The sequence below is a fragment of the Dipteris shenzhenensis genome, chromosome 31 (genome assembly GCF_047967505.1).
Source record: "Dipteris shenzhenensis isolate YYH24624 ecotype China chromosome 31, Dip_SZ_1.0, whole genome shotgun sequence".
In the NCBI taxonomy this organism is placed as follows: domain Eukaryota; kingdom Viridiplantae; phylum Streptophyta; class Polypodiopsida; order Gleicheniales; family Dipteridaceae; genus Dipteris; species Dipteris shenzhenensis.
The window spans coordinates 21,806,096-21,818,607 of record NC_141626.1 but is presented as its reverse complement, the minus strand read 5'-3'; the positions used below and the strand labels follow the sequence as shown (position 1 = coordinate 21,818,607).

General features: G+C 35.8%; 1 protein-coding gene across 1 annotated transcript in view; it reads left to right on the top strand.

Moving 5' to 3' along the window:
- The window catches only part of LOC147881196 (uncharacterized), a 117,233-nt gene extending 115,342 nt beyond the window's left edge, over nt 1-1,891 (top strand). The window contains exons 10-12 of the mRNA XM_087369712.1: nt 370-595; nt 960-1,181; nt 1,263-1,891. Coding sequence (XP_087225838.1) covers nt 370-595; nt 960-1,181; nt 1,263-1,419 — 605 coding nt within the window. The 3' untranslated portion in view covers nt 1,420-1,891. The remainder of the gene's footprint in view (nt 1-369; nt 596-959; nt 1,182-1,262) is intronic.
- The last annotated feature ends 10,621 nt before the right edge of the window (nt 1,892-12,512 follow it).

Below are 12,512 nucleotides of genomic sequence, written 5' to 3'. Positions count from 1 at the left end.
AATTGATCTCTGAGTACTGTAAACAGATATAAATATTCCCCTATGCCTGTGCATAATCTGTACCAAAGTTTGCTTTGACACTTTTAGGACTAGGATATTGTATTGCATTTTCACTACACGTACTTCCTTACTGGCTGAGTATCTGTGTGCTCATCTCATCCATGCTTAATAATGTCTGTCACAATTGATGAGGATGTCAGTCGTTATGTTTTGTTGCCAAACATCGGCTCAAACCGTCTATTTCTGATCTTTTAATAAGAATCTGAAGTGTGATCAGATACCAAAAATGAGATGTTAAATATTTTTTTGCATTGAGTAGATTTGGGGCTCTACGGATCACAAATTTGATTTCTGTTTCGATATTCACAGGTAAACAGCAACAGAGTCTCCAATTTGAATCGCTTTGCACCCGCTACATCAATATGCTTGAGCTTCAGAAGCAATCCCTGAAGCCAAAGATACTAAGACATGCCATTGTACGGTCTCTGGCCCAGTATCCAAACAATCCACGTCTTCTGGGAGCTTTTATACGGTGCAATTCACACTGTACTTTGACAAATGACCTTCGCCGCTTTTTTGACGAAATATTGCAGAGGTATGTAGTTGCAAGATGTTTGATAGTCATGGTTATTCTCTGATGCCTACTTGGGGAACTTAAATAGAGTCCATTGTTGTGGAAACTAGCTTCAGATGAGAATTTTAAGCGTTTGTTACTAGAAGATTTGATGGTGGTTTATGGTTAACGTAAAGTATATTGTAGATAAAGGTAATGTCAGTGCCAAGAATGGACAACCATCTATCCTACTCAAGAATCTACGGAAGATAATAAACATGAAAGTACACAGAAAATTTGCAAAACAAATTGTTTGTGTATGTGAGAACTGAAATTTAGCAGTCATTTGGGGCATTTATAAGGGGATGAGGGCACTATGATTATAAGGACTTGGCTTTCTATTCAGGAATCCATCAACAATACTCTGGCTATTTGCACTATCCATTGAAGTCAATAGATCTGGAGGTGGGCCTCGAATACATAGCTTATTTGAACGGGCCTTGGAGGCCTCAGACTCACAGCAATCTGTGGTATTGTGGCGATGCTACTTGGCTTATGAACTTCAAGTGACATACAATATAGAGGCTGCTCGCCGTGTGTTTTTCCGAGCTATTCATGCCTGCCCCTGGTAAGGCTTTTGTGACATGCAATTTTTCTCAGAAAAATTTTATTGTAAGGACATATTAATGAAAACGGATTTGCATCACAGGTCCAAGGCTTTGTGGCTGGATGGTTTCCAGAAAATGAACACTGTGTTAAGTGCAAAAGAATTGTCGGAGCTGCAAGACATCATGCGGGAAAAAGAGTTGAGGCTTCGGACAGATGTATATGAGATTTTGTTGGAAGATGAAGGTGGGCTATCCTAAGGATTGCCATCTTTCTTGTGGGGCACCACTCATAATTTCGTTGCTAAGGGTTGAAGATGGCGCTTTTTTACACGTCAGAGTGGAGCAAGTGTTTATCTCGACTCCTCAACCATGTAATTAGCCATGTACAATATTTAGCAATTCTTCTAAATGGCTGACATCATGAGCCCATGATCCTACACAAACAGACATGGATACTCTTGCACTACAAATCGTCCATCTTGAACGACCGAGGAAGCTGTCACACATCTGGATCGGTCATTGAAGTAGGACTAAAATGTTTGTAGAAAATATATAATTCAGTGCATACAGCTTCTCTGTCCTTGTGAATACTTTGTGGCATGATGACATACATGGCATAACATCTCGCATGGGGCTTTTCTTTCTTTTGCATGGGAATGTTATTAATGTATTACAAGCACCATACATTGGTTGCAATGAAATTCTTTGCCTTTGTGCTTCCATACAAGTGTCTAGATGCACATTCAGCAGCTGGTGAAAAGGCATCTAGGCTCCACATTATTGGAGAGATTAAAGTGAAAGGCATATACAATAGGCATTTAATCCAAGCACCGCATTATTGGAGAGATTAAAGGGGAAAATGAAGCCAATAGTCTAGCAATGGATGACGCACAATGCTTTGCATATCTCCCCTATTGGGACTTATATAGAGTGACTAATGAATCATGTTCTGTTTGCTATTGGACAAATAATTGCATCTTAGGGATATTAACAAGTTTCATTCTTACAAGTGGTTTTGTTCAAGGGGATATATATTGAATGTATGTTAATCTCGTGTCATGATGTGGTTGGCAAGAGATGGCAGAAATAGAAAGCAACTTCACCTAAATGATTAAAATATTTGTGATTTGAGGAGAATATTTGCGAATTTCAATTAAAATTTTAAGCATAGAGAGTTTTGATTCATCATAGTTTGATATAAGGATGCAATGGTTTCTCAAGTGCTTCTCTAAATTGATATGAATAATATATGTTCTTGCTTGTGATGGGTTCAATCATTGTTCGATGATGTACGAGGAAGCATAATTTTTTGGAGTACTAGCATCAAATTGCTTTGACTTACCATAGGCAAGTGGTGTTAACATACACAATTGTATATTGACCACCTTGATCATGTGGTCGCCAATATGTTGTATTGAGATAAAAGTATGTGTGCATATGTAAATACTTGGTTTTAAATCTTCTCTTATTTGAGGGAGCAATTGGGGATTGAATGTGACAAATGGACATATGAGACATAAGACGGGTCTATTAAGACTTGTTTTGGATTAATGCTTTGCACAACCATTTACAATGATAAAATCATGCATCTTCTTCCATAAAATACATTTTTTAACTTATGAGTTGGGTATTTTAGTACAAAAAACATGATTAATCCCTTGGTTCATGAATTTGTTAGGTTCTAGTTGTTAGGATCTTTAAATTCCCAATATGCCAACATGTTGTCTTCATTAACCTAACCTTGTTAATTTGACCCCATTAAGATTTTGCTCTCAAACTAGCTATTTGAAAATGTGAAGCTTAATTGGTAGTACTCTCAACCTAGGTGGTTGTGGAAGGGCTTGGAGAGGACATGACATGGAGTCCATGTAATGGATGAGTGTTTTGTTACGAACATACTCTGCCCATAACCAAACCTTCTAGTCTTGCTTGCCCATCGTCAAAAAACTCGCCTCCTATTGGTTCAAATGGCCACCCAATGATGGTCGCAACTCGTTGTGTAAATAGCCTAAGCCTCCATCCTCGTTCCATTTTTGCCATTGGAAATCCACCCTATCATGTGGCACTTTAGAAGTAAGACACTTAACCTCTCTTCTCATGTTGTCCTTGCCTCTCAAGTTGTGCTTGACATCATGTCTCTGTCGCTTTGTAGATTCTCTCATCTTAGGATCTTAACTAGGCACGCTCGAAGCTCTCTCTATTAACACACAGATGAGATCCTTGGAGCAATAGACGACATGACCAAAAAGCATCTTACCCTCTTGGACTAGCACTTCAAAGCCTTCAGTGGAGGTTCAGAGATTAGTCAATAAAATTGTGGTTTGTTGCTTGGATTGGATCTTGTTACGATTCTATGGTTTTAGAGGCTTGATAGTCTATTTGGATATCCCTCATATTTGTAGGGGGATTGGGTCGTGATGGCTTATGCCCTTTCTCCCATGATTTCTAATATTTTGTGCCTTTGTTTCTCCATTTCAATTAACGAAATCTCATGTCTTATGAAATAAGTAAGTAGGGTTTCAACTTTGTTGCTTGCTCCCTAAAAAGCTTGAATAAAATCTTTGAAACTAAAGTCCTACAAATGAGATGTTTAGTAATAATTATAACCAAAATAAAGCAAATCATGAGCACATGAAGGTTGTCTTGAATTATGCCATATCATGCAAAGCATTATGATAACTACAGTTTATAATATGTTGCTCCTCATGTTGAATTGTTAATTATACTATTAAGCTACCTATTTATACTAGATATACATGTCTACTCATGAAAGTTAATTTTGCAATATTTTATAGCCTTTATTTATAGTATTACCAATAGGGGGGAGCCTTTCTTGCCCTTTTACCTTTTGACAATTTAGACAATTGAAAAGACACCAATACAATTTCCTTTAAGCACTTCAAGCCACGATGTTACTATATTGGCAAAAAGATGTAATGTAGTACTAATCATACTTGCATTAAATACTAGAGTTGCCATGTGTAAAAGATTGCATGACTAGTTCTCATGATTGAAAGGCAACCTAAAGGTAGCATTATCAAACGATGGTTGTGTGCAAGCCACTTGTAAAGTCATACTATGAACTAAGGAGAACACAAGATTGGCACACTTCTTTGGATCCCACAAGTCCAATCACAATAGCCAGGATACAAGAATGCAATCCAATTTACTTATGTGAGTCAAAAACAAAGGCAATTTGGCTCACAAATTCATCATAGAGAACATGTGAAAACTTAGTAACTCCCTTGTGTGTAGCCCCCCAAGGAGAGGGTAATGTATCTCCCTTGAGAGCATGAAAGAAAACCATAGGAGGCAAAGCAAAATGGTAAGGGAAAAAGCATGCTCTTGCAACATCGACAAGGAGAACTGACAAATAGTAGGCAGAGAAAAAAGCATTTTCTTGGCCCATTGGATTGATTAGTAGACATATTGGATCTCTAATGTTGTATGATGGCATTCAAAGTAGATTGGGTTATCTCTGAGATACATTAGAGGACTTGGCCACAGAGAGAGAGAGAGAGAGAGAGAGAGAGAGAGAGAGAGAGAGAGAGAGAGAGAGAGAGAGAGATCCTACCTATGCACTAGATTTCCTACAATAAGTCCATTATTCTATAGGCAAGGAAGGCCAACAGTCCCTCCTATGACCATAGGAAGGATCTATTGCCTAAACAATTAAAAATGTATGGATAGAAGTCTTTTTGATGATCTATAGGATTTTTTCCAATTTGCAAAGTACTTCTCATGGAAAGTTTTATACTTCAGCACATAATGATAAGCAGTGGTGGTCATCTTCAAGTGTTTTAAGTGCTTAAAAAAATTGAGTTATCTACAGTAATTTACCTAATTCTTGCATATCAAATAATAGTAAGCAGTATTACCAATTGATTCAAGTCAAAATAAATAGAAATAAAGGGATTATATTGGAAATTTTAGAAATAAAGGCATTATTTTTAAAATTTTGTTTTTTCTTGACGGATTAGGGAGGAGGAATAGAATATATAAAAAATTCCCATTTGTGGTTTAGTAATAAGGAAGAAAAAGTCTATTATCACATTTTTTTCATTTTATATAATTTATGACAATAGCTAGTCTTTGTTGAAGTCACGCCCTTTTACTAAACTACACTTTTACCCCTAATGAAATTATATGAGCAGACTTCACATTACTTTTTTCAAAAAAAGTTGTTTGGTAATAACCATATTCTCCAACTTGTATGCATGAATGCTCAATTATTACGTAAGGCCAAAATTTGAACTTTCGTTTCTTCATATAGTCTAAATTATCTGCATATCTTTTCCCCTTTCAACTATGATCATCTGTATGTAGGTGAGACTAGAATTTGATGCATAGCACGATGTAAGCTTGTTAAGGAGACAAAAATATGTGGGGGGAAAAAGCTTATTGCATTCGCCATAGGCATTTTCCATGCCCAAATTCTCTACAAATTTCTAATCTAGAAAAACAATGCATAGTTAGTCATTCTCCTTCATTAATTTAGGACTCTAAGTCCACAATTCTAGCATACCATATTCTAGGATTCTTATCCAAACCTCTTGCGCGTTGTCATATACCTTATTAGAAATTCTTGGTACCTACTAAAAATAAAATATTATTGTTTTGCAACTAATGCAACCAAAAAGTATATGTCATGTGCTGGTAGGTTCTCAGTAAGCCACTTCAAGAACCATTTATACCTTTCATTCAAAAAAACTCCTCTATCCATTTACTATGGTGAATCTATAAAGCTAGGGCTCGATCGTTGGATCAAAAATGTGTGCTCACTTGTAGTTTATCATGATTTCTCTTGTTTTATCAAGATAATCATCTCATTTGCCTCTATCATACTTAGTCTTAAGTTGGAACGCATCCTAAGTTGATACTTAGTCTAAGAGGATGAAATACATGTATCTTGCTCTACCTATCGCTCAAAAGAACTCTTTGTATAATTTGCATTGACTTTATTGTGTACATAACTATTTTGTGGCTATTTGCATTTGTAGGCATTTGATCTAGAACTTGAGGAGTCGCACTTGGTTTTTCACTACTTGGAAAGATGTATGGAACATTTCTAAATTGCTGAAATGGTGGTGGGGTTGGCACCTCTACCATTGTGGGTTGATCATAATAGCTACTTGATTCAAACTATTCCATATATGAATACTTATTGACCTTTTGAGGTATGCAAAGGAAGTCTTGTATGCTGCCTTCGTGTATTTGCATATTTTGTTTCCCTATATTAGCATGTGTAAGAATTTTTTTTAATACTTGTATTATTACCATTTATGACTTGTCAGCATTATATATGAAAATTATATGAATTGTTCATATGGTGGTGGAGCAAGCATTTCTACCAATATGGTTTGATCCTACCAACTACTTGGTTCACCCACAACATCTAATGTGAGTATAATCTATCTTTTAATAGGATCAAATAAACAATATGATTTCTTTCATCGCTATACAAATGAGAACACAATTTTGAGATCTTGCATCAAGCATTCTTGTGCATAAGCGACTGAGCCAAAAATCTTAGATGGCTAATTCTTTTCTTTTTTCCTATAAAATCCTCCTTCAGAGTCATGTTCTACAAAGTAGTTATGGGACTACACCTCATAAGGCTATATTTATTACATGCTTGTGACTAATAAGATTTTGGCATATTTCTAATCTATTATGCAATGGAGACATTTTATGACTCCCCTATTCTTTTGTACCATTTTGTTGTGCTCTATGCATGTGAATTTCCACTACAAAATTCACATATTTGATTTATAATATACTCCCCACCACTATAATCTCAAAATTTATTTATGATTGGTCTTTATAAGATTTCAAAGCATCAATGCATCCTTAAAATACGAGCTATACTCTTTAGTATTGTAGCCTCTAGTTTCGCATACTTGTTTATGGCGTGCTATGTCATTAGATCCTCTTCTATGGATGTATTCCTACATTCACATGTCATCCATTATCTCAAATGTTGATAGAATTTCCTTTGTAAAAATGACAATTACAAATGAGTCATATTCTATACCAAGACCATTTGATGCAATCTACATCAATCTTGTTAACAATGTCTTCTAATGGTTGGCAAGGCCTTTCAAATCTTAGAAAATAATTTGATCCATGTTATAATGAATGTCTCCTTGTAGTATTCATCTTGAACTCTAGACATGTTTTGGGTAGCAAACTAGTTCTCTAGTGCTTTCTAGGAATCCATGAGACTCTTGTTATCATGGATGATGGAACAAATGTCATCTTTGATATTGACTATGATCATGTAGAAGTTTGATCAGGCTTTTCATTCCATTTATGTTTATCATCAACATTGATTGGTAAAACATGCAATTGTTCCATTCACAAGGTCCCATAGATTCTTCAATTGGGTATATTCTCCATTTTGATCTTGAATGTGCCAAAATTATAATCATAAATTCTCTTGATTTTGATATAGCCCAAAATTAATTTTGATATGTGAAAATTCCCAAACTTAGTGTCTAAATGCAAGAGCTAAACTCTGGCTAACATGGATAGTACAAGCCGCTCATTGGGATGTCCTTTCATCAAAATCTTCAACTAAGTTTTTTGGTGGCAATGTTCTTCTATGGTGAGCTGACTCCTTTCTAATCTTCCATGAAATATCAAAATATACTCCTTTATCATTTTGTATTCTCTTGGAATTCTATGACTATCTTAGCTTACTTGAAACTTGAAACAAGTCAACCACATATATATTTTAGCCCCATGATTTGAGTTTCAATGCCTTGTGCAATTGTCCTTCCACCTCACGATTTCTGAGTAATTCTCCTTGGACAATCTTCATGTAGGTCACTCTCATTGGGAAACACATGGGCAGTAGTTAAAATATCAAAGATAAACATAGCATTTGATGTAAATGGATTTACAGAGTTAAACCTCTTTTAGATGGTCGAGTTGACAAATATACGGCAAGACTAGTAGCAAAAGGCTATGCACAAGAGTATGGGACTGATTATGATGAGACATTTTCTCTAGCAAAGAAAATGATGATATTCCAAATGATTGTCATAGTTACACATTACAATTTTCCCATTTACCAAATGGATGTGAAGAACACTTTCTTGAATGGATACATAGATGATAAAATTTTCATATAATTGATATGCAAATTGTTGAAATCCCTTTATGACTTAAAGTGAGCTCCTAAAAAATGGAATGCTTGAATTGATGCACTTTTGCATGAACTTGACCTTGCAAGTTTTTCATCAAATCCATTACTCTACATTGCCTAAGCGAGATGAGACATTGTTATTATAACGCTCGATGTTGATGATCTTCTAATTATAGGTAAGAGTTTCTTAAAAATGTCAAGGCTAGAATTGCATCATCATAATTTAATACGAAAGACTGTCATTACTTTCTTGGTATTGAAATATGCAGGTCAAATTGGTGGATTATGATTTTATAAAAAATGTATACCCAAAAGGTCCTACCCAAAAGGTCCTACAACAATTTCAAAGGCATGGTGTAACCTAATGGATACTCACATTAAATGCAATTTTAGTCTTCCATAATATGCACCCCCTAGACATGATCCTCCATGGGAATATAATAGGTAGCTTAATATATTTAAAAAATTGCAAGGCTAGATTATAATTATATAGTTAGAGTTCTTAGATAACACATGCAAAAACCTAAAAGAATTTATCTTTCTAGTAGTACAAACAATTCTTAATTTATCCCAGAACCCATCAATTGGTCTATAATATGATAGCTAAATGGAATTAACTCAATGCTTTTACAGATATAGATTGGGCAAGAAAGTTGATGATAGGAGAGGATTAAGTGGATTTTTTTCTTGCTTTAAACACATGAATCGACCCATCAAAACCTTTTTAGTTTCATGAAAGCACATGCCCACAAGGATGCCAATCCGCCTAGAAAACCTTACATGTATTGGTGTTTCCCTTAGTTTCTCTATGCATGTAGACATCAAGGCTTTATGATTTTCTTGCCATACTAGAGACAAAATATTGGTCTTACTAGACAGGAAAATGGATAAATTCATATCCTTCTTGACCTCACCTCCCTTTAAATCTCATTACTTAGATCGTCGAATAGATCCTAATATCTTGATTGCCACCTATTCATGTGATACATTCATAGTGCATGAGCTAGTTGGGTAATAAATCCCAAGTCCCAAAACCATATAGGATTGCTCAAGCCATGCAAACGCTGCATAAGCACATACTCCGTCCTATTGGGCCCCCACTTGTGTAACTAATATTTTGCCTACTCTTTTGGTTGTGTCCTCATACCTATGTGGGCCCTTCTGCTTGTGACATGCTACTAGCTTTTGAAAAGACTATGCAAGGTGGGAAGCATATGGGTGGTTGTATGAAGTGAGTGCAAATTATTCTACATGTGTAAATACAAACACATTGATGGAATTTATTTTCATTCATGGAGCATGTTATTACATTTCAAGTTTTAACACATGTATGATGTTTCAATTTGTAACAAATGCACAACATAGAAATGTGCAACTATTGTGCAACATTGTCAACACATCTTAATAGATGCAACATGTCACATATTATGATGCAACATGATACATGTTATGTTTGATGATCGAATGAAACATGCTGTTGTACTCTTTGGTGAATAAACTAGTTACGCTCGTCCACAAATTTTGATGCAAGGTTCATCTCTTTGATAGGGGCATGGCCAACTCCCCTTTGCATCAATACTTCCTAAGAGCTTCCATTGTAGCTTGAGTCTTGTTCTCTCCATAGGATTAGCTGTCATCATCTTGATAGCAATAGTTTTTGATATGGACTTCAAAAGTGAAAGATCAGCTTGAGGTGTCTTTCTCTCCATAGGATTAGCTACGGACTTCAAAAGTGAATGATCAGCGATGCAGACACCACTCTTAAATAGCAATAGTTTATGATACAACTTGAGGTGTCTTTCTCTTCATAGGATTAGGTGTCATCTTGACTTCAAAAGTGAATGATCAGCCATGCAGATACCACTCTTAAATATCCACAGGCACTAAAAATATTTTGCACCATTTTCATTAATTATCAAACCAAAAATGTAAATGTTAGATTGTGAGCATGTATCTATATTGCATTGGAAAATTTTGCAACTTTGGTGCAAGGAAATGTCTTTGAGCATGGCCTTGCTTGCACTTAAGGACCCACACTACCCATTCCTCCTTGGTCTCAAATAATTAAAATTTTAAAGGCCTTTCTATAGTTCTCTAATATGATTTGTGCCACTCCCCTATCAATGATTTATATTTTGCATGCATCCTGAGTGTAATATTTGTTGCAAAATCTAGCTAGATACATGTAGGCTATAAGTCTATATGGAACCATTGAGCCTCCTGCTATAGTCATGTCAATTTAGCAAAGAGATCATGGATGACATTGTGCATGTTTATGTTATCTACCATGTCCTCTATGATTGCACTTCAACATTCCTTTTTTCTATGCCCTCATCTCTACACCTACCTTCTACCCATGCCTTCATCACTATAGACCCAATGCACTATCCACATAGTGCCTAGACATTGTACTTGGAAAAACTTAAGCAAGATTATGCCATTAAAGAATGACATGATGGTCCATATGGGCTCGTCCTAAATTTTAGAGATCAGTCAAACAAGTAGGGTGCACTATCTACATGGGCACCTCCCTCCATGCCTTTGTTTACAAGCCCTAATGTTGCCCTTGTAGCACTTAACAATTGCCAGCATACCATCTATCCTGAAATAAGCAAAGATAACCTTTCAATTTGACTCTATGGACTATCTCATATGTTCTAGATCCAATCTTTTCAATAATTTGGATCTCATTCTCTGTGATGAATGTGATGAAAGATGCATTACTTTGGTGACTAGCTTATTGTTACAACTCATGCACATCACCTCCCTTCAACTTGATCAACTTTGGTGACTAGCTTATTGTTACAACTCATTCATATCACTCCCTTCAACTTGATCAAGGTAGCACTGTGCTTTCTCTACTCGCTCCTTAGCCCTCCCAAAGTTCAATGCTGACTTCTTCTCCCAACTCTCAACCATTAGGATTTTCTTATCCGATCATAAGAATCTACTCTTATGTGATACCAAGTTTCACTTTTGTATCTCCATCTGAGCTCCGTTGACATCATTTGGCAAAGATGGTCTTCTAATGCATGTTTCTTGGAATCACATCATAACATCACCGATGTAGGATTCTACCCAAAGTAGGACATCAAATTCCCATCTCACAAGACTCCATCTGCTGATATCAATACTCTACTCTTATGTGATACATAGATTGAACTTCATAACTTCATTTGAGACCCTCTGACATCATTTGCATATGATGTTCTTCCAATGAATACTTCTTGGAATTGTATCATAATGCTGCCAATGTAGTATTCTGCCTAAACCAATGCATTGAATTCCCATCTCACAAGACCTATGAGTGCAGTATTATGGGTTCACATTTATAGCAATCGTCTTGTTTCCTCTTCAACTTGTCAGTGCTTTTTATTATGCTTCTCCATCTCTCTATCTAAGATTCCATTTATTTGCTCTAGCAACACCTAATTAACCTAGTTGCATTGACCTTTTGTCAAATCGAGACTGGCCTTATGCTTGGCGCTAACCAAACCTTGACTTGATGGATCTTGGAGATAATCAAATGCACTATCTACATAAATAGGCCACAAACATGCTCCTTGTGGCATATAGAGGATATCGAATGGAAATAATGTTCACCATGGTGAGCTCCCAAAGGCTACAACATAGAAAGTGTGCATCCATGATGGCAAGCTATCTCACACAAAATGTTTACATCCAAGATGGCAAACTATCTCACTTAGAATGTGTAGCTATCTATATAAACATATGTGTGTACTTTCGACTCAACATGCAGTGCTCATGCAAGATCATGATACAGACCATGCACCAAGAATTATAGATCTCATATATTTGACTCATTGCATATATGAAAGACATGTGATATAAGGTGATTTATTTCAAGATTCATTCATTGCATATATTAACTATAGTACACAATGACAAATATCATTTAATTTGTGCATGAATGACACATATAACATGCATCTATGTATGAATTTGTTTTAAAAAAGAATGCAAATGTGTACACATGAATGTCACATGTATGAAGCAAGATATTCCATTTCATGAGGCATTCATTACATAAGTTCAATGTAGCACATATACATTTTATTTTATGCATGCATGGCACACATAGCATGCATGCGAAAAAAACTCCAATGTATGCATTCATTGCATAAGTTCAATGTAGCACATATACAATTTATTTTATGCATGCAATGGCACACATAGCACG